The sequence below is a fragment of the Dermacentor silvarum genome, chromosome 8 (assembly GCF_013339745.2).
Source record: "Dermacentor silvarum isolate Dsil-2018 chromosome 8, BIME_Dsil_1.4, whole genome shotgun sequence".
Classification (NCBI taxonomy): domain Eukaryota; kingdom Metazoa; phylum Arthropoda; class Arachnida; order Ixodida; family Ixodidae; genus Dermacentor; species Dermacentor silvarum.
This window is the reverse complement of record NC_051161.1, coordinates 95,367,077-95,390,550: the sequence shown is the minus strand read 5'-3', so window position 1 is coordinate 95,390,550 and position 23,474 is coordinate 95,367,077. Positions and strand designations below refer to the sequence as shown.

Genomic DNA, 23,474 nt, shown 5'->3' with positions numbered 1-23,474 from the left:
ATATTTACATTTGTCATGCAATTACCTAACGATTGATACATGTTTTGGGGTTTGGAATAAACCTATTGAGTTATCAATTTTTGTACATGTCTTTATCGATTTTTTTTCTGAATTTTGGCTCGACTTTCTCAAGGTCACCCCAAAACGAGAAACAAGGATTTCGCCTTAAAGGGACCCTAAAACGATTTTGACGATTTTCTACAAACGTACTATGTCGTTAGAGTAGGTCCTTCTGATCATTAATTGACGCATCTAAGCGCTCCACATAAAGCGTGTAATTTATTATAGGGTTTTAAAAGGTATATCGCTACCGATTGCAGCACGCCAATCGGCAGGGTTTCGTGCCCAAGTGACGCGATTTGCCCATAATACGTCACTGGGCCAGCTATCCGACTGGCTGCCCAAGGCGCATCATCGATAATTTTTCCAACATTATGGTGAACAAACGTTGTTCGTAATAGTTCAGATGTTAGTTAATTTGTTTCTATAAAAAGAAAGTATCAGAAAGAGAATGCACAAGGACGTGTATCACTACACTAAAAGCAGTTCCGGCTCACAGCAAGTGTCGTCTGCTTGTGTAAAACGTGTTCCGTGTTGACGAGAGCTGCGCGGTCAGTGTTGGTCTTGTTCTTTCTTTGTGAGCACCATGGTTCGCCCTTGTTGCGTTGTGGGCTGCAAACGTAGCGATTGGCGACATGTCAAACTGCGACATCGTGCCCCGCTGCGACATCGTGCCCCGCTGCTAGGCAGCAGACGAGCGGAATGGCTGCAGCGCATCAGACTTTCGGTATCCAAACCAATCCAAACGGCCCCAGCATCTACGCGTTTGCGGCCGTCGCTTCACGTCGAAGGTTTGCCCCAATAGAGTTTAGCGTGTACGTTATTCAGGTCAACGCAAGCGCAAGTGTACTGGCCGCTTTACCACGTTTTACGTGATGAATGGAGGCGCAAAAGTGAACTGCTTGCACGGTGCAGCCACCTAGCGACACAACGCTCAACCAAACACACACCTAATATAGTAGTAACCGTTCCTGCTGGACTCTCATCCAAGCTTGTTTCCAAATATCAAGGACCCTACCGTGTTGTAGCATAGACATCGCCTGTGAACTATATTGTCGAGCCTGTCACGCCACCTACGGACCAACGCTGTCGTGGGCGTGAAACCGTCCACGTACACCTGAAGCCGTATTATGGCCCAATGATTCTATGTTCACCATGAGTTGCCAGGATGGCTCCTTTTCCGATGGGGGGTGATAGAATCTAATATGAATACAGGACAAGAGAACAGCCGGCAGCGTGTCTCAACCAGAACAGCTCAGGCAATCTCGAACTCGCGCCTCCCGGACGACTGGCGATGTGGCTGCAGCGCCGGGTATTCCTCTTCACTACAATATACATATATAGGGTAGCGGTAGCGGTAGCGGTAGCGGTATCGGTAGAACGGCAGCGGTAGAAGTGGAGGGTGGTGCCTCTTGAGTCATGCAAGCGGAAAGTGGGCGCAAGCGGCGGCCTGAACGTAGCTCCAGGGACGTAGACTGAGCGAGCAGAGGACTGAGGATCGAAGGAGCTACCTCCACCACTTAAGACGTCTCTGTTGGCACGACGTTTATTCGGCCCGAGTACTCGGGAGCGAATCAGCAAAGGCACACAACCGATGATGATGATCACACATAACTGAAGATGAGGATCGAGCAACGCAGAATGATGATGATAATATACGGATGAAGAAGACGTGCGTAATAAACGCCCACACTATATACATATGTACATATATATATATATATATATATATATATATATATATATTGTACATTTGTACAGTATATACGACGCTTATATAGCCCTTGTGCACCGCAGCGCCCCTATTGGTCTCCATGCAAACCAGAGCTACGGACACCGGTGGACGACGAGGACAAGGCTCAGCCCTAAAGTGCTTCGCCCCTAAAAAGCGAAAGCTTGCACCAGGCCGCGCAAAGCTCAAGACACAGTGAAGCTGACCTATTGATATCGAACGGCTAGTCTCCAACGCGTTCGGCGTCGGCAAGCAGCAGCGTTCTTGGCACTGTGCCAACCTTCGTTAGCCTACCTGCGTTTGTGGCATGCAGGAACGCTGTCCCTCGTAGGCGCCGACGCGTCCAGGGCTAGTCACGCGAAATGTCGCCAACGCGTTCGCCGTCGGCAAACGACAGCGTTCTTGGCATGCCACAAACGCAGGTAGGCTAACCAAGGTTGGCACAGTGCCAAGATTGCTGCTGCTTGCCGACGCCGAACGCGTTGGAGGCTAGCCGTTCGATATCAATCGGCCAGCTTCACTGTGTCTTGAGCTTTGCGCGGCCTGGTGCAAGCTTTCGCCTTTTTTTTATCCAGCGGCCGTGGTGAGGCAAAACAAGCGTCACGTTAAAGATTAGGCAAGTGTTACACGTTTGTAAAACGTGAAGGCGAAAGCCTGCCAGCTGTGGAAGAAGACGATGACGACGAACGCGCGAGCATTGGCACGAGCGCGTCTCTGTGACCACGTGACGTGTGCAATCAGGCACGCACCCGGTACATCATTAATAAGCCCTAACCATGGAGAAGTCGTGGCTTCTGTGACACGTGTCTCTATTAACATCATCACATTCTTCGTGACTGAGCTGTGCCAACAACGAAACAAAATTTTCCGTGATAGCTTCACTATTAATTATTTTATGACATTGCTGCACAAGAAACAGCGCCGGAGTGGATGCCTTTATTGGACGGTTGCACATGCTTGCCTGACTCATGAACGTGTTTTCTGTAACCTTAAACTTCTGTAGCGCTTTGTTTTTCTTGTTTTGATGAAGATTCTGTTGCCATGCTAAAAAGGAAAAAGAGCAGCCATGGCTTCAGGGAAACGTGTTCGCCTCGCAGCACGGAGGCCCGGGTTCGATTCCCACCAAGACGGAAATTTGGAAGATATTCTTTGCAAGACCACTAATATACTTTATTTACAGGAACCTCCCTGTGAAATGTCACCTGACTCCGATCATTATTAGACGTGTTATTACTCTTTGCGGCGTCGGCCATTTTTCGTCACGGCACAGTTTCGCCAAGGTCACTGCCAAGGGCACCGCGAGCATGGCCACCTAAGGCTTTCGCCTTAATAATGTAGTCTGACGGTTACCTGCGAAGTACACCAACCTGCTAATGGAATGCGGGATTATTTCAACGGGTTCTCTCATTTACTTTATTTTCTTTGATTTGGCCATTTGGTATGCGTCACAGGCTGTGTGACCATTCATCACCAATCCTCCAGCATTACTACATGAAGAATCTTTACCTGATGTTTGACACGTACACTTTTCTATGTCCACACTGTCATCACTACTCTTACCTTGACAAGCATCCTACATCACCTCGTTCTCGTGACATCGTGGTGTAGACTGTACATCGGCCTCAATTGGAGTTTGCATTTCGTCGTAGCTTGTGAGCGATGTAGTTCAAGATAAAAATTGTACCAGGGAAGCTTTCGACCTGTATGGTGAATAAACATAAACGTTGCATGAGGTTACACGTTACATAGCAAGAAACTAAATAGGATTGTACGCATCACTGGCACTTGTAAAGCATATAAATGACTGTTTCACTAAAGCTTAACTGGCATCGCTTTTGTTGTTTATTTATCTAGGCACTTAACACCACTGAACCCATCTGGATGTTGAAGCGCAGTTACAACGTAAGCGGCCACAGCTGCGTACATTCAGTAAAAGAGTGGCTGAATGGCACATACTATAAATTTACTCAGTATTACGTGGATCAAACGAATGGGTGAGTAAATAGAATCAAGGGATCAGAAAATATTTTATAGCGAAATACAGCAGAACTGACTCGACAAACATTTTGATGAAGAATGCAAGCATAATCTTAACTTTTGGTAGCGTTTACAGGGCATGAACAGCATGCATCAGCATTGCTTTATAAAGTATCCCCCCCTTCCACCCTTAGTGCCTAAGGCCTTGTGTAAAATAGCGTTCTATGCCAGCTCTATTCCTCGTCGCATGCGGCGATTGTAGATGTTTATCATGATAGTGCAGCACGCGCACAACTAACGTGGACACAAGGCAAAGGTAACAAGCAAGCACTCACACGCAACTTAGTTCATTGTGGAAAGCAAGTTAGATGGAAATATATTGCCACGAGAGAGAGAGAAATAACATTTATTAGCCCCGAAGGAACTAAAGCCCAAGTCCGGGCCTCCTGGTAGGCTCATGCCTCCTGGCCCAGAACGTTCTTGACGTGCTGCACCAGAAGCGGCCACCATAGTTTTTCAAACCTTCGTGGGGGAGTGGTCCACTCCTCCCAGCTGCCAGGACGCTGGTTGTGTGGTAATTTGGAAAGTATTGTCTTTTTGAAGATGACGTTTGCAGGGCACTCCCACAAGATGTGTTTATTTGATGGATAGGCCCCGCACTGTTTACAATTGGGGGAGCCTGGGTTCCTGGTAATATAATGCGTATAGTGTGGTGTGAGTAATGTGTGTGTTTGTGCTTTTCGTATGATTGAGGCGTCCTCTCTCGTATGCGTGTAGGATGGTGTGTTGAGAATTGTTGATGCTTCCCTGCGAGACTTCAAAATACGTATCCTTTCTTTCCGCTGCATCTTCTGCTCTTCTCTGGGGTTGTAGGTATCTTCAACAGGCCAAAGGATAGGAGGTCCCGGATTGTCTGCTCGGGTGAGCTGGTGTGCTCTTACATTTCCTCGCAATCCTTGATGGCCTGGAACCCATTGTATGCGATTGCTTAGAAGGGGGTGAGCATGCATGTACATGTGGAGCTTTGTGCGTATGTGGTAAGGAAGATCATCATTTTGAATGTCTCTGCAAGCGCTTTGACTGTCTATTCGGATTATGATCGTGTCAGATGTGTGTGTCATTTCCGTTATGGCGAGCATTACTGCCAGCAATTGGGACTCCCAAGTAATTTTTCACAAGCGTCGAGTCATGGCCCACGACCGCTGCTTTGCTGATTTCGGCATTATGACTGGCATCTGTGTAGTACGTGCTTTTATCCTCTGTCCTCTGCATTACACTTGTTCTTTTTGAGCGCCTATTTCGATTCTTTTCCGGGTGCAGATTTTTTCGAATGGGATCTACGGTTATCCTTGGCAGATCATCCCATGGTGGTAGTTTCGGGGGAATTGGGGGTAAGTTAGCGGTTTCGTATCCCAATCTATTCAGTATTCGTCGACCCTGATTAGATGATTTAAGTCTCTGTATTTGTGCTTGATTGTGCATGTCTATTCTGTCTTCTAGTGAGTTAAAGAGGCCGGTTGCTTCAATTTTATGGTTAGGTGCAAACTTAGGAACTCCCAGGGCAAGTCTAGCACACTTTCTAATTATAATGTCTATCTTTTTGCGCTGAGTGCTGGTTATCTTAGCGTATGGTAGATAGTACATTATCCTAGAAAAGATCAAGGCTTCTATAACCTTACGAAGTTCATGTTCTTTCATTCCTCTCCTTTGTCTAGTTATTCTACGTATCATTGCAAGGATCTGTTCCAGTTGTACGGTCAGCTTCTGCACCCATGTTGATGCTTTACCATTGTCCTGTAGAAAAAAACCGAGGATTCTTATGGTATTGTTGCGGGGTAAGACTGCGTCTTTCATTCGAAGTTTGATTAAATTTTTATATTCTTCGGCTCGCTTGCTAACGTCTTCACTAGTGACAATATATTCTGATTTCTGAGGGGAACATTCTAGCCCTACTGTTTCGGCGTAGTCACGTATAGTATCTAGTCCACATTGAATAATGTGTTCTTGCCATCCTGGTGATCCTCGACAGCACCAAATAGTTATATCATCGGCGTACAGATTATGTTCTAGGTTTGGTATTTGTTCTAGTAATGCGGGTAGCTTCATCATCGCAATGTTAAATAAAGTCGGCGAGAGAATAGAACCTTGGGGTGTTCCGCGCGTGATTGGATGGCTAGGTGACACATATTCATCAAGTTTCACTTTAACCGTCCTTTCACTTAGGAAGTCCTTAACATAGTTGTATACTCTACGCCCAGGTTTAGTAACCTTGAGGTTTTCTAGAATTGCGCGGTGGGTGACACTATCAAAAGCTCGTTGCATATCGACCCCTACGATTGTTCTTAGCTGAGCTGTACTTGGTAAATCGAACACCTGGTTTTTGATCCTCAGCATAGCGTCCTGAGTGCTAACATGTTTTCTGAAGCCTATCATTGTCTCGGGTAAAAGTTGAAGGCCTTCCAGGTGCCACTCAAGACGTTCTAAAACCATCTTCTCCATTAATTTTCCTATACAGGAGGTTAATGATATGGGCCTAAAATTGGATACTTTGTCGGATGGTTTTCATGTCTTACGAATTGGTATTACTACTGCCCCTTTCCATTGTTTTGGAATTACACCTTGTTCCCATGCTTTGTTTATATGTTCCAGCAGAGCCTCTTGATAATTATCTGGCAAGTTTCTCAACATTGCGTACGTGATTCCATCTGCTCCAGGGGTATTGTTCCGTTTTAAGCTCTGCATGGCGGCATGTAATTCACGAAGGGAAAAAGGCGAGTTGATGCTTTGGGCATTGTCGTTACCAGACTCGTCGTAATCTGGTAAGGGATGATCGTCGCTTTTGATTGGAAAAAAGGTATGCAAAAATTCTACAGCGAGCTCCTCTGCATTTTTATTTTCCAACATTTGCAGTTTAGTTATCGCGTGCCTTGGTTTTGCCTGGCCTAGAAGGGTCCTCAATATTTGCCAAACCTTCGGAGTATTCAGCTGTCCGTTAAGCTGATCACATGTTTGAAGCCAGTTCTTGTTGGCTAATTCCTGGGCATAATCTTGTGCTTCTATTGTGATTCTTTGAATTGTCTTGCGTAATGCTTTGTTTAATTTATTCTTTTTTATTTGTTGATTTACCTGTGGCGCTTGTCCCAGAGATTTAAGAGATGGGAGTAAACATAGGGGTGATCTTCATCTCTTCCTATTTCCTTAGTGGTCTTTTTGTACACAGATTTGATATCTTCTACCCAAGTATCTAAGTCATCCCCTGGGTCTCTCTGTAATAGTTGAGCTCGCATATCGTCCCATTTAGTAATCTTTGTTTTACTAAAAGTTCTGTTTTCGGTTCATCCTTTTTTCACTATAAGCTGCGTTGTAAGGATAAAATGATCGCTTCCCATGTTCTCTAGGCTGTTTTCCCACACAGCATTGATAGGTCCTCTGAACCATATTAGTCCGGGTTCGTGTCTTTCTCGACGCTGTTGCCTGTTCTAGTAGCAATCGTGGTATCATTTAACAGAGTAAACTGTACGTTATTCATAACGTATTCTAACTTTCTGCCATTATTGCCACGTGCATAACAGTTGGCTTATAGTGGGTTTGCCACTTCTGCGGAAGCTGAAGTCGATGACGGCGACGACGCACTCTCAGTGAAGATGTCGCGCGGAAACTGTCGGCTTCCATTAGATAAAGCCCAATGGTATTTGCCATATATATATAGTAACGTAACTGGTGGAGGTGCGGGGTAAACTGTTCCATGCACTGCGACCAACAGGAAGCTCCATCCTTCGATCGCGACACCTCGGACGCTGACCTTCGGCGCAGCCGGCGGCAACTAGGACTACCACCAGAACTGGACCCTCTGTCAGTAAACTGTGGAGCCATGACCACCGGTTCAACGAGTAGCTAGACTGGAGAGGCTACCACTCCAGCTGCTCCGTAGATTTTCAACACGCCACGAACCATAACGTCATTTCACGGTGATGCTTTCGGGGATGTCTAGAACTGGCTAGATCACTACAATCGAGTTGCCAGCGTCAATGAATTGGGACGACCATTGATTTGATTGATTATGGGGTTTTACGTGCCAAAACCACGATCTGATTCTGAGGCACGCCGTAGTGGGGAACTCCGGAAATTTGGACCACCTGGGGTTCTTTAACGTGCACCTAAATCTAAGTACACGGGTGTTTTCGCATTTCGCCACCATTGAAATGCGGCCGCCGTGGCCGAGATTTGATCCCGTGACCTCGTGCTCAGCAGTCCAACACCATAGCCACTGAGCAACTACGGCGGGTAATGGGACGACCACTGGAAGCTCCGGTATGTCTACTTCGCCCTTGATGACTCGGCGCGCATCTGGTTTGAAAGTCACGAAGCTAGTTTGGCGCCCTGACAATTATTTTGTAGCCAGCTAGACAACACCTACGGAAGCTCAGACTGGAAAGAGCAAGCACAGCGTGCTCTTAATTCCAGGAATGAAAGACCAAATGAGAGTCTCGCCATGTTTTTTGAGGACATGTCACGGCTGTTCGGGCGTGCTGATCCCAGAATGAGAGAAGAAAGTACGCTTGGTTGATGCGGGGCGTGAAAGAGCAGTTATTTGCAGGTAAAGCGCCAAACCCACCAGGTACTGTTGCCGAATTCCTCAACGACGCAACAACGATAGTGCGTATGCTGTGACAGTGGTCGTCGCAGTACGAGCGCCCCAGCGACTTTACATCTCTCTAGTCGTCCATGGTAACCCCTGATTTGGTGACCCTGAGGGAACTCATGCACGGTATTGTACGCCAGGACCTTCAGCAACTACATGCAGTGTCTCCTCAACCCCACGTGACTGCTCCAAGTGATGTGGTTCGTGAAGAGGTCAGGATGCTGGTACAACCGCTGGTGCAGCCGCTGGTTGAGCCACTAGTCGCGCCACCAGCCGCAGCCCCTCTCCTGTCGTACACAACAGCCTTAAGAGCTCCTATGCCGGCAGTGGGCTATCCATCCCGTCCATCCGCGCAACAGACGACACAGTATTTTTCGAGCTCGCTGCCTTCCGCAAGCCCGAGTCTAAACGGGAGGAAATCCAATGTGTAGTGAGCTCCCGATAATCGGCCACTCTGCTACCATTGTGGTAAAACAGGTTACCTATACGGAGAGTGCCCATACCGCCAATTGGGCCTTCCTGGGTTTCTCCCCGACACACGTCGACTCCATGATGATGAGCGTCCCCGAGCTGTTGCCGAGGGCTTGGCGATTCACCAGTCCCCGACTCTACCGCGACGTCAGTCCCGCTCTTCATCTCATCGACGTCCCTCGTCAACTGACCAACACTTGCACCATTCGTCACAAAGGATCATTAAAGACGATATTCTGTCTTAGGCTATCTAAACGCGAGAGAGAGAGAGAGAAGTGACATTATTTGCACTCGTAAATTAGATGACGGCGTAGAGGCTTCAGCCTGAACCGACACTCATCCTCCCTAACCGTCGGCCGGGATTCCTTAGGACCCGGCGGCGGTCAGGGCAAGACCGATGACTTGTCGTTAAGCATTTTCGTCTTTGCTGAGTAGCAAGGACTCCCACAGTACCCGTGGTACCCGCAGTACCCGCGCCACAGTACCCGTGGCCGAGGCGAGGTATCATGCATGATCGCTAGGGGGCCGCGAACGCCGCTCGAAATAAATAAAAAAAGTCAGCCTTGATGCTATAACGAGCACAAAAACATAAAAATGGCGAATAAATACGACATTTTGACGATACCGTCATAGATATCTGTTGAATATGTTCAGTTCACCACCTAGAAGGTTTCCGATAGGAGTATGTCTTCGCATTCGGACATGTGAAATTGTGCACCTTCACCAGATGTCACGTAGTAGTGACGCTGAAATAAAAAGTCCTAACACTGTGTATGACGAAACTAATTCTTTATTCGGTGAACCTGTGCCCACAAAAGCAAGCTACACTCGAACCACAACGAAAGCGGCGAACACAGTCGGCGATCGTCGAAAATCTGATCAGCGGCGAAACGCGTCGGCTTTAATACACGAGTAATCGAAGGTTCCCGATTAATACCTGGTACCCGCGTGTCTTCCAAAATTAATTAAGTTAAATTAAGCGGTTTTACGTGCCAAAACCACGATCTCATTATGAGGCACGCCGTAGTGGGGGACTACGGAAATTTGGACCACCTGGGGTTCTTTAACGTGCACCTAAACCTTACTACACCGGTGCTTTTTCGCATTTCGCCCCCATCGAAATGCGGCCTCCGTGGCCGGGATTCGATCCCGCGACCTCGTGCTCAGCAGCCCAACACCATAGCCACTGAGCAACCACGGCGGGCTGTCTTCCAGAAAGTTCTAGACAATTCGCGTCGCTCATACAATCACATAACATGAGCGTCGGTGACAAGAGACAACGAATAGAAGCATCGATAACGTTCGAGAAACTTCCGATACATACAGGCACGTCTTGTGCTTAGCGATAACGTTTAACAGCCGGTGAAAAGCGGTCACTGGTGAAAGGATAAACATGTATACGTGTCAATATTAACATATGACAGTGACGTCGGGTTGATATATGACAGAATTTAGTTCTATATTGTTGAAGTAGTGCTTACCTAGTTAGACAAATATAACGTATTAGCCGTAGTATTACAGCAGCAAAACGTACTGTCGATTGCCGACTCGTACATTCGAAGCAATATGCGGTCGTTGATTGCGCATAAAAAAATTTGTGATGTATACAACCTGTGCTAATGCGAGCTTGTCCCACATAAAACCGTGAATTTTAGCCTCGTGCCAGCAGCTAAATTTTAGGCACCGATGACGCTTTAGGGCATGAAAAACCATCCTGATTTGGCACCGCAAGAAGGGGAGACATATTTACAGTGGTGGGTGTGTGTTTCCGATCCTTCTCTGTTGACATCCGAGTGATATTTTTCACTATCTGTGTCTTACATAGTCGCCCAGAAACAGCATTATTACTTGGTCCTATAAGGAACACGTCCATTTGGATGTGTGGAGTTTTACGAGCGTAGCCAGTCCACAGCGGTGGTACAGTGGTTACGGTGCTCGGCTTCTGACCGAAGGTCGCTGTTTCGATCCCTGCCGAGGCGGTCGCATTTCGATATAGGCGAAATGCTAGAGGCCCGTCACGATGTCAGTGCATGTAAAAGAACACCAGATTTTCGAACTTTCCTGAGCCCTCATACGGCGTGCCTCATAATCATATCGTGGTTTTAGCACGTAAAACCCAAAATATTCTCATTCTTACAAGCATAGCTCTCGCACGGGGAAAAAATTTTCCAGTCTGACAGGGCTACCTTTGGTGGCAGGAGGGTACGAACGGTCCGCAGGCGCCTTTATTTTTTTCTGTCTTTGTTAAATGAGCAGGGCAGTCGGGAAACTTCGTCGGCACGGCGTGTTTTGCCAGAGCCGCCTTTCGCGGTGCACTCACAAGAACGTGTCCTTTGTAGACTGCTTCCGACATCTTCGTCACGTACCTCGGCTCGAATTGCTTCTCGCTCACGTAGTCAGTCGACTGCAGCACGCGGTCCTTGCGCGGAATCGCATGGCGCCATATCTCCAGGCGGTCCGTTTCTCGGGGTGCAGCAAAAAGCGACACTTTTTAACTGCAGGTCTCGTAGCCAGATTTTCACCGGGGCAAAAAAACAATTCTTGCCCATTTCACGGCTTGCTCACACGAAGAGCACAGCTTGTCATCGCACACAAAGAATGAAAACAAGGGCGCAACGTGGCGACAACTGCTTCGACTAGACGGCGACCGCTCGTCCACAAATGCGCAATAGGGGTCGGCGTGCCCGGATGTCGGCCACGCGACCGCTCCTGCCATCTCGCGGCATGATGGAGCGGAGGTACCGAAGTTCGACGCCGCGAGTGCACTGCGGTGGCGCTCCGTCATTCCACCTGTACTGTGGTGCCGGGTTAACGCTTTCATATCTTGATTTCGCCAGCCGAAAGAGGAAGGGGGAAAGTTATTATTTTTGGCAATGCCTCCGCCTCGTTGTCAGACTAAACGCCGCACGCAACAGCCGCGTCACATCAAGGAGGAGCTTTGCGCCAATCCTAACTCTCTTGCACGCGTAATCATGCGAACGACAATTAAAATTTATAGTCGGATGTCTCGAAGCACAAATACGCTAGAAGAATTCTTCCTACTGATACTGTTTAAAAACACGACTGCCTCTAACTTTTCAATACCAACATGCCTGATTACTGCAGCCACTAAAAAGTGAATTATAATTGTAGTTAATTAAGCCACCGACGTCAATAATTGCCACATCATTCTGTCTCCGTGGGCGCATAACTTTACAGTAGAGGTGGTCTTCAAGTACATCGAAGCGCCGAATTAAAAAAACCTGTCGACTTAACTTTGATCACCCTGTATGAATACATATACATATATATATATATATATATATATATATATATATATATATACATATATATATATATATATATATATATATATATATATATATATATACATACATGTTTAACACGCCAACAGTAGTTTTGGAAAGATAGTAAATACTGTTTCTGTATAGTCGTATATGCTAATAAAGGAGCGTTTACTCATATTGTAATGAGGAAGAAGACACACATGTACTCGATCGTGAACATATAACAAAGATATTCGTTTCACGCGTGATTCATTTGGCAGTGACGCATTAGTCACCGTATAGTTCTCACAACCAAACTGTATCTGGCAAAGTAAAGAAATAAAACATTTGAATAAACAAGGATGAAACGACGCGTATGAAGTCACGCTGCCGATGTAAATCCACGCGAGAAGTATGTTTTAAGCGACGGTAACTATTCAGTGGCATTGAAGACCTCCCTGGTGTACGGCACTGGGACGCGAAGCTCTCAAAAGCCGGATACGTAAAAATACAGTTTCAATGCTCGCGACACCCACCGGCTACGCACTTTCAAGTACGGCGGAGAGGAGAAGTGAGCCCAGACCACGAAGGAAGATTATTCTTGCTCCGTGGCCCAGACTGCCCCTGTTGTCACCTTACGCAAAGCGGCGGCAACTCGAGAGCCGTCGCGCATTGGCGGAGCGGCGCCGTTTGGCCACCCCTCCTATTCTACCACCGTAGGCACACCTACCCATCTAGCCATCGTACTGTCGGCCAGCCGAGCTGGGGCGTGATGCACTCCGGTGTAGCCTCTTCGACGTGGAATAGGACATGTTCTAATCCCACGCCAGCCCCACGAAAACGCGCCTGACGCCGCCGGTGGCGCTGACTGCGTCCGACGCTAGAGTGTACGAGCGTCCACTTTTGCCGGCGTAGCGGAACTGCGTGCTTGGCGCGCTCACACGCTGGTTGTTTCGGAGCGCTCTAGACCGGTCTCGAGAGCAGCGTTGTCTTGTACTGGTCGATAGGGAGTGCGCGGCTCGCATTCGGCTGGTTCTTTTCGATCGCTCTTCTGCAGTGTCGAGTGTTTTTTAACACGAAAGTGTTTCATGCCGGGGTCCACCAAGACTTCACTGACGTATTTCCGTCACGGAAATACGTCACACGAACATACACGAACATAATACAAAGAAAGAAACCAGAAGAAAAAGTTCCACAATCATGCAAAATTTGGAAATCGAACCCACGACCTCTCGGTCCGCGACGATAGATCGCCGAGCGTTTAACCCATTGCGCCACAAACGCATTTGCAGAGAGCTACACAGACGCGCCTTATATATCTAACACTCCTCCGTGTACCCGCGCTCTTGCTCGGGGCGGTGCCGCCGCCTACGAGCAGAAAAGAGAAGTACTGCATTATGACACTAACGCGCACCGACAGTATAGTGCCTAGAATATACTTACTAGTGTGCCGACCGCCGGGAGTTTCCAATGGGAGACGCTGGCACTGCCGGTGATGCCTTCCGCCGGAGGCCCCCAGACGGCGACACTGTTTGGGACCGTGCTAACCGAGCGGCGCATCACGCGTCACTTGCGCATCACGCGTCGCTTGCGCTTCGGGTGCACTTCGGATGCGCGTTCGTAAGCGCAGTCGGTTGCGGCGCGTTGTTGCTTTCGAGCAAGTAGCGTGCGGTGCCTCCGCACGTCATTGCTGGGGTTCTTTTCTGTGCGCATGGTTCGTACTTGTGTTTGTTCACGGACGGAACCGACATGTCGTCGCAGAAAACGAGGCGTAAACACAGCACCTGTTTTGTCGCATATTGTACAACTGGATACCGCTCAAATAACGAGCAAGTCTCATTATTCAGCGCGCCTGCTGACTGGCCAGAACGTTTTGCCGAGTGGGAGAAGAATATAAGAGTGCAGATCGAAGGCTAACTCTGGCGGCTGTCGCTTGTGAGAAACACTTTAATAATTGCTACATTGAGCGCTCGTTCAAAATTAGTTGACGGTGTGTCGCCTATGAAAATGTGCCCTGTTTAATTACCTTCATTTATGGTAAATAATTTAATTTATGGTAATTAGATACAACTTGGTGTGAATTTAGCATTTGTGGACATGTCTCGCATATAATAGTTTACTGTGGAAAAAAGTTACACTTCTTCGGAAACCACGTATTTATTTATTGGTATTTTTCGCAGAAACACCCCGTATCGTGTAGCGTTATAATGATAACTGTGCATACGATCGTTTGTAAGTGCAACAAAATCATATTCTTTCGATTACGCTTTGCACCTCAATCAACGTTCCGCAGAACGAAACGGGCCGGGACAGTCCATTGGCGTCTATCGCACACGCGCGCGTTGGCTAGAGACGCCGCTCGGCATAGCACGGTCCGTACGGCTATCGCCGTCTGGTGGCCGCCGGCGGAAGGCATCATTCTCCGTGCCACCGGAAAGCCCGCGGTCGGCACACTAGTAAGTATATTCTAGGCACTATACCGACAGTGAACGCTTCGGTGGTCTCAGCACTACGACGCCTCGATGCCAGCATTCGAAGGGACGCTGGCATCAAGAAGCACTACCAACGCCACCTAGGTGGCGTTCACCGTACTCAGCACAGCGGAGCGTGGCCTCCGCAATTAGCTCTGAAAATGTTTCTGAAGTTGATCGCGGAGGCTGCAATTACGACGCGCTGTACGCGCTGATTTGACTCGGGGACGATTCAGTTACGTGCTTTGTCTTGCGCGTTGTATTAGTGTGTCAGTTACGTGCTTCGTCTTTCGCGTTGTGCTAGCGTGTGCAGCGTAGTGCAGCTTCCATATGCACGACGGTTGCTCATGGTCATCGACGTTGGTAGTCGTGATGGAGGAGACGTGCCACCAGGCGTCAGCGTGGGTGCATCAACGCCTAAGGGCGCTTTAGCCACAAAACACCAATAGACATTATATATCAATGTGCAATAAACATTACACTGCTTCTGTGAAGACACGTTTCACTTTCGTGTTCTATACCGATTCCTATATAAGAGGGATCAACCACATTTTTTGAAGCACTCCGAGCTATGTAGGAGGTGCTGTCCTGGCCCTGCAGTCGGAGCAAGGCAACGCTCGTCCTATCTGCGCGTCCGTGGTCGACGTGAGCATTTCCTGCCACGTCATCGCAACACAAAGTCGGCGCTGTTGGCGACGGACCTCCGTTACCTTGGCAAGGCCACTGCATGGGAGGCCCGTCCACGGCGGCCCCGCCGGTTTTTCCCGGCCGTGCCGAGAGCTCTGGCTAGGCAAAATATCAGACGCTTTCTGTAGTCAGGTGTTTTGCACTTGCCATTTCCTGATTCGAGAACGAATCGCAAGTTTGGCTTAGGTGCTTGTTCTCGGTCTCTGAGATCGAGACATGCCAGATCTGCCCGAGTGTAATTCGGAGGATAGAAGCGGCCAGTCAATATACCATTACATAGAAATACACAATGTTCACACACTCAGAGATACCGTGCCGCACTATGGCATCGTCAAGGCCGCTGATGCATATGAATATGTAACAGTAGCCTTTGGAAGGTGCAAGAGGACCGACCAGGTCTATGTGCGCCGTGTCAAAATTAGCCTCCGGTGGAAGAGAAGGTTCAGAAGAAGGTACGTAGCGATGCTGGATCTGGGAGCGTTGACTCGGCAAGCAGCAGTACACCCAGTTGCGAACTCGTGCGTTGAGCGCAAAAGAAACGAAACGACTGCCAATAAGTTTACGTGTTGTGCCGATTCTGAGAGGCGACGGATTGTAGAACACCCCGTACAGACGTCAGCGAAGTGATCTCGGGATGAACGGCCCAGTTGTACCGATAGATGTGTAGCAGACAGAAGATGTACCTCCTGCAGTCAAAAAGTCCTAGGCACGCATATATGTTGAGGTATCTGGAGGGTACGAAGTTCAGAATTCCGTGCTGGTGGTTCGCGAATACGTACTTCGATGACAACTGGCTCTTACAGTGGGATGGAAGCTGCATCGACGCGACTCAGGAAATCTGCTGGAATGTTGTTAGTGGCCCTTAAATGACGAAATGGGGTTCCGAACACCGATATGTAGAGAAGGTTGCGACTCTCGCGTGGTGAGCAACAGGACGCGGAGCGGCGAATATCATGCACAAGTGGCTGATAGTCTGTAACGACACTAAAAAGACAGCTGTCGAGAATGTCCGAAAGTGGCGCACAAAACGAAAACAGCTCCCACACACTGTCGATGAACTACTGCAGCACGGAGCCGACAGTGGCGTTCGAAGTGTAAAGGGGGTTTATTTGAGTCGTAGAGCGGCAGCGAGAAACGCAGCACCAGCAGGTAGGGCGTAGCCAGAGAGCGAACTGGGTACGAGCCACACGATGGCAACGGGGCGGTTCAGCGTGCCGATCTTCTTCCTCACAATCACCCTCACAGTCTCTAACAGTCCTCACAGTCTCTCGGTATGGAAGAGTAGCCATCCCGGCGACCTAGGGAGAGTGCAGTGGATCGTAGTACGGCTTGAGCCGATCAATGTGTACAGTCTCTCGCCCGCGACGACGGAGATCGGAAGATGGCGACACGGGTTCAACCACGTAATTAACTGGTGATGTTTGCGGAATCACGCGGTAGGGCCCGTGGTACTTGGGAAGTAGTTTCGACGAAAGACCAGGAGCAGCAATAGGCGGGACCCAAAGCCACACGAGGGAGTCGATGGCGAAAGGGTGAAGAGGTGGTTTGAGGTCATGACGCTGTTTTGGCGACGCTGTTGAGCAGACGTCAACGAATGGGCAAGTTGTCGGCATTTCTCGGCGTGCTGAGCGACTGTAGCAATAGGCGAGCATTCGGCAGGGTCCGGCCGGTACGGGAGAACCGTATCAATGGCGTTAGAGGGATGGCGGCCGTAAAGCAGAAAGAATGGTTAAAACCCGGTAGTGGCTTGGGAGGCAGTGTTATATTCGTATGTAAAAACTCCTCTCCTCGTAAACAGTCAAGTGCGTCGTCTATACTTGGCAACGGGTATATATCCTTTCGAGTAATCTTGTTAAGCCTTCGATAATCAACGCGAAATCGTATGGTGCCATCTTTTTTCTTAACTAGGACGACTGGTGATGCCCACGGACTACTAGAAGGCTGAATGACACCGCGTTTGAACATATCGTTCTCCTGGTCATCGATAATGCGTCTTTCGCTCACCGATACTCGGTACGGACGCTGCCGAATGGGTGCATGGCTTCCGGTGTCGATAGTGTGCCAAACAGTCGTTGTGCGGCCGAGTGACGTTGCTTGACAGTCAAAAGAGGAAGAGAAGCCTCGGAGCAAGTGAAGAAGTTCGGCTCGCTGCGTCGTCGTAAGGTCTCTGGCAATAGACGGCGTAAAAGAGGGCGGCAGCGACTGAGGAGGCAATTCTTCGAGTGCGGCAAGATAAGCGAAACCGTCCGTTGTGCCAAAGATTGAAGGTGAAGCCAGTATCTCTGCTGTGCCAAGGCTTTCACGGCGGCGTAAAGTAATTGGTTCGGCCGACGGGTTTGACACACATCAGAGAGACGCCAGTGATTGACTCGAGAACAGCGAACGGCAGTGGTAGTGATCGGCGGCGAACTAAATGTTCAGAGGGCATGAAGAGTACTGTGCCGGTATCTACAGAGGTACAAGATACACTGACAAGAGCAGAAGACCAGGCAGGTATAATGGTATCTTCTGAAACGGTGATTTTGCAACAAGAGTCCTCGTTTGCATGGATAATATCTGTCGAAAACGAAAACAGCTCAATTTCGCCGCGGTCGCAGTCGATGATCGCATCATGTGGGGAGAGAAAGTCCCATCCTAATATGACGTCGTGAGAACATGACAGCACCACGATGAATTCGATGACATAGAGAACTTCCTGAATGACGACACGAGCGGTGCAGGCACCGATTGGCTCGACGTGCTGCGCGTTGGCCGTCCGAAGGGATAATCCCGGAAGCGGTGTCGTCACTTTTCCAATTTTGCGGCAAATACGCGAATCTCGCTGAAAGTGCAGCGCCGGTGTCGACAAGGGATAGCGTCAATATTCCTTCTATTGCGATTTCAATAACGTTTTTCGGGGAACTATGAGGCCTTATACATTTTGCTGACACCAAAGTTCTTGCCTCCTGAACTGCTATATTTAGTTTTCCTGGCGCAGAGGGCTCCGCCGACGGTGCATGAGCGAAACCGAGCGCCGGCGAGGAGATGGTGAACGGCGAGCGGAGAAGGCGGTCTCAGCGGCAGGAGAAGAACCATAGCTGTCCGAATAATTGCGCCGATGTTGGAAACGTGGCGCATATGGAGGCACAGTGTTGGAGACGTTCGGTGCAAGTAGGCGACAGTGACGTGTCACGTGTCCAACACGGCCACAATAAATACAAATCGGACAGTTGTCATCCGTGCGCCAATGGTATTGAGGTCGTGCACGCTCTACCACTGGCCTAGCTGGAGGGGATACAGGCGGGCACAAAGGCGGGCGAAGTGGAACGTAGGTCTCCAGTCCAGGTCTCGCAGGGACTTCGGCGTACGTCAGGGGAGCGGCAGTCGGAGCCTGATGGAACGAAGGCGGGACGTGGTCGGCTATCTGCTCCTTGATGACATATTGCGGAGCGGGCGGCAATGGAGAAGTCGACGGGCCGTGTGTAAGCGACATCAGCGAAAGCTGAAGGGCAACTTTTTCATGGACGAACTCCTTGATCTGTGCTAACAGCGAAGTGTTATCCGGGGTAACAGCCAAGCTCGACATTTAAGTGGCCTGTGGATGAGATTGGCGGGTGGCAATGCGTCGTTTGCGTAGTTCATCGAAGCTTTGGCAGAGACTGACGAGTTCTGCCACTGTTGCCGAGTTTTTCGCCAGCAGCATCTGGAAGGCGTCGTCTTCGATGCCCTTTAAGATGTGCCTGATCTTCTCGGCATCAGCCATTGCGGCGTCAACGTGGTTACAGAGGTCGACAACGTCTTCTATGTAACTGGTAAATGTCTCCCCGCTCTGTTGCGCACGACCACGCAAACGTTGCTCGGCGCGAAGCTTGCGAACGTCGGGGCGCCCGAATACCTCCGTTACGCTATAGCTTTGAAGGCCGCCCACGTCTTGAGATCACGGTCGTGGTTTCGGTGTCGCACGCTGGCGACACCGCTCAAGTAAAACGACACGTAATTCCGCTTTTGGGTGTCGTCCCAGTGGTTGTGGGTGCTCACCCGGTCTAATTCAGCGAGCCAGTCCTCCACGTCATGATCTTCTGGGCCACTGAAGATGGGTGGGTCGCGTTGACGTAACGGGCCAGGGCAGACCAAGGTAGTCACCGAGGCAGCGGGTTGTGGTTGTGGTGGTCCTTCTTCCAGCATAATGAAGACAGGCTGTAGTGTCCGGTTGCGAAGTTCCAGATTTCCGACGTACCCAGCACTTCCACCAATTGTAAAGGGCTTTATTTGGGTCGTAGAGCGGCAGCGAGAAAAGCAGCACCAGCAGGTAGGGAGTAGCCATAGAGCGAACTGGATACGAGCCACACGATGACAACGGGGCTGTTCAGCGTGTCAATCTTCTTCCTCACAGAAGTATCACTATGATGACAGTAGGCGCGCTAGGTTTTAGGTATCAGGACTTGCAGCTGGGCTAGTTGGTTCATCTCATTCCGTAGTTTTAAGACGCAACCAAGGACTAAAAAAAAAAAATCCTGCTCCTTTTTTTCCGTTCTTGGTTGCGTCTTAATACTTCGGAATAGGTTTTAGGTGTCTGAGCAGCGTAGCGATGGCTGATTATACTCGGCTGAAAGTACACCGAAGCACTTGCTGAAGCTTACAACCAAAGAGAGCGTCTACAGGAGCCGCAAGTCGGACATAATTAGGAAGAAAACAAACAAAGCCAAGGAATCAACCAGGTGTTTATGATGGGAGAGGGGCGACCCCTATGGGATAAAGGCACGGGAACGGGTAGTACTGTGCCATGTGATCGCTGTGGGTGCAGTTTTCCCCACTCTCTGTGGTTCTGTAGATGATCGCTCCCTTTTAAAGGTGGTGAATCAGCATCTGATCTAATTATGGGCCTCGTAGTGCGCGTTTCAATTTGTTGGCATAAGTGATTACGCCATATGACATAGGGAAGGCACGAAATGGGAATGATTGGTTGGAACCAGCCATGACATCATGATTACACGGCGGCGCTGTGGAGACAGCATGTGCACCCGCGTCGGCATTATAAACGGGCGCTCCGTCGTGTGCGGTGGCATAATGAATGCAAAAACTTTGCACACACTCACAACCGCAGTATGTGGGATTCATATGGTGGCACACTCACACAGATTCAGTAAGACTCAGACAGATCCGAGAGTCTAAGTCTGAGTAAGTCCAGATGAGTAGAATTTTAGTGGGTCTCATTTCTTGTGAGGCGCGGTCGCGTAGAATTGTTCCGGTGGGTCTAAAATAGGAGGAGGAGTAGATTTTAATGAAGAGAAAGAAGGACACGTCAGCGTAGAGAGTGTGGTCTAGCCTGCTACGCCTCACTGGGGTAAGGGAAAGTGGGAGATACAGGGAGAGGTAGGTGGCAGGTGATTGTGATATGGTACAATGAGCTGCTATTTACACACGTTATCCAATACGCGGATGTGCGCTTTAGAAACGCAGGAGTAATCTTGTCTACACAAAATGTAATCGCGAAAGCAGAGCTATGATGCATAGCGAAAGCAGATCTAAGCAGAGCCATATCGTCTCAGAAAGCAGAGCCACGATGCCGCCAACTAGTGGACTATATGCGCGTCTGTGATTCATATAATTGCTTGTGAGCTGCAGCACCGGTTTTGAGTCACAGAACGCTGTCCATTTAGCGAGGCTTCGTTGCAGTATGCAGCGGGTTGCTTCTCGAACGCCCGTGAACTCAACCGCTGTGGACGTTTTGTGTCCTATCTTGAACCATTGCGTGAACCCCATTCCGGGTACTGTGTAAGCTGCCGCGGAAGAGCTCTACGTTACAGAACCATCTCCAAAAACATGTTCGGTATATCAGTACATGTAATCAATGTAGGATAACGTGAAATGCTTTAAACCAGCAAGCGGCACTTTCGGCTTTTTTTTTATTCCAGGGATTGAGAGTGTAACCGTCGGCTTTGCTATAGTCCAGTGTGGAATTTCCAGCATGTCATGCGGTGCGAAGTCCGACGGTAGTAGATCTTGTTGCGACAACACGGTTCTGAGTAGGCGGCGTCAGGCGGCGTGCTTGTGACGTTTGTCAGTGGATAATTCCTATATCTAATCAGTAGCCTTAGATCCACTCGCACTGGCTCATGTTGCAGGTGAACTCGAGCTGGACATGCGCGTGTCTCAGCAATGGTGCCCCCTGTAGAAGCACACTGTGGTAATCCTAGGCGAATTATTGGTGCATGAACCTGAGCTCCTTCAAGTGTGTGGACGGCAGATGTACTAATCCGAGCAAGTACGGGCGCGCTGCAGCGGTTGTATCCAACAAGATGTGCCTGAGAGATCTGCAGAAGAGATGATTTGGATGGCCCCACCGATTTTCCAAACATATGTCGAATGACTTAAGCAACGCTGTCCAGCTTCTTTCTTAATGCAGAGATGTGCTGCATCTGAATCCGAGTAAGCCCCGCTGAGTAGAATTTGGTGAATCTGAGCCCGAGAAAGAGAGGCTGGGTTATTACCATTTGGCTGAACCTGGGTACAATAAAGTCCTGTCAGAATGGTGTATCTGAAGAGTGATTCTGAATCATTTGTTTCTGTTTTACTCATATATACACAGATGGTTGTCCATTGTTGTCCTATTCGGCAACAATGGAGACGAATTACAGCAAATGATTGAGGACCTTAACCGAGAAAGTGTAAGAGTGGGGTTGAATATTAATATGCAGAAGACAAAGATAATGTTCAATAGCCTGGCAAGGGAACAAGAATTCAGGATCGCCAGTCAGCCTCTAGAGTCTGTAAAGGAGTACGTTTATCTAGGTCAATTACTCACAGGGGATCCTGATCACGAGAAAGAAATTGACAGAAGAATAAAATTGGGTTGGAGTGCATACGGCAGGCATTGCCAAATCCTAACTGGGAGCTTACCACTGGCGTTGAAAAGAAAAGTGTACAACCATTGCATTCTACCGGTGCTAACATATGGGGCAGAAACTTGGAGGTTAACAAAGAAGCTCGAGAACAAGTTAAGGACCGCACAAAGAGCGATGGAACGAAAAATCTTAGGACTCACGTTAAGAGACAGGAAGAGAGCGGTGTGGATCAGAGAACAAACGGGGATAACCGATATTCTTGTTGACATTAAGCGGAAGAAATGGAGCTGGGCAGGCCATGTAATGCGTAGGATGGATAACCGGTGGACCATTAGGGTTACAGAATGGATACCAAGAGAAGGGAAGCGCAGTCGAGGTCGGCAGAAAACCAGATGGGATGATGAAGTTAGGAAATTTGCAGGCGCAAGTTGGAATACGCTAGCGCAAGACAGGGGTAATTGGAGTTCGCAGGGAGAGGCCTTCGTCCTGCAGTGGACATAAAATAGGCTGATGATGAAGATGATACAGATGGTTCACCAGCGAAGCTGAAACGTGCGGCCCCGGTGTTTATCACTGGAGGGGTTCATTAAACGACGGGTTGGTGGGCGGCCGGATCCTCGGTACGCAGTTGCTGCTTGCGCTCGGCCACCAGGGCCTGTTCTTGTGCCCGGACTGCAGCATCAACATGGTGAACACGAGCTCTCTCATGGTGCTGGTGTCAGCGCCGTTCATCGTAAGCTGTCTGCTGTTCGGGACTTCGTGCGATGCGTGGCCTACCCATGTTGAAGTCGGAGAGAAATTGCTGCACGCGCGCTCGGCTGCAACGACGAGAACGACGTCACTGACGGCGCAGCCACTGGCGCGCATCTCTTTCTCTTTTACGTGTGACAAGGGTACTCCAAGGGTGCATTACCTGTCCCGGAGTCTACAGGGGTATGTGCCTTTGAGCTTGGAAAGAGATAAAATAGACGTCTTTATTAGGTAAATGAATCTTTGGAGAGGCGTACTGATTTCAGAATGCCTTGAGCTCGGGCAGCATCCTGGGCCCTCACAATCAGCCGCTGCTCATTCTCGATGGCGCAGCTGTCCAACGCTCTCACAAAGCTCCTTGGTTTGGTAAATATTTGGAGGATGTAATGGTGCCTGTCTGCAACCCCCTACTATGTGCCTGAGGGACCCGGGCTCTGCGCAGAGAATTGTATAGGGTTTAAGAGGGGACTTCTGTTTAGGTGGGGGAATTACCCTGTAGAGCTCGGAGGAATTGCTCCTGCTATATAGGCAGTGACTTGTGTGGGAGTGCGTATGCTCTGCGGATTAGCTTGTAGTGTTATGTGATGTCTTGGT

The 23,474-nt window shown here is 49.1% G+C and overlaps 1 protein-coding gene across 1 annotated transcript in view; it reads left to right on the top strand.

Moving 5' to 3' along the window:
- The window catches only part of LOC125947821 (uncharacterized), a 69,917-nt gene that overhangs the window by 5,914 nt on the left and 40,529 nt on the right, over positions 1-23,474 (top strand). Inside the window, exon 2 of the mRNA XM_049673250.1 lies at positions 3,647-3,786. Coding sequence (XP_049529207.1) covers positions 3,647-3,786 — 140 coding nt within the window. The remainder of the gene's footprint in view (positions 1-3,646; positions 3,787-23,474) is intronic.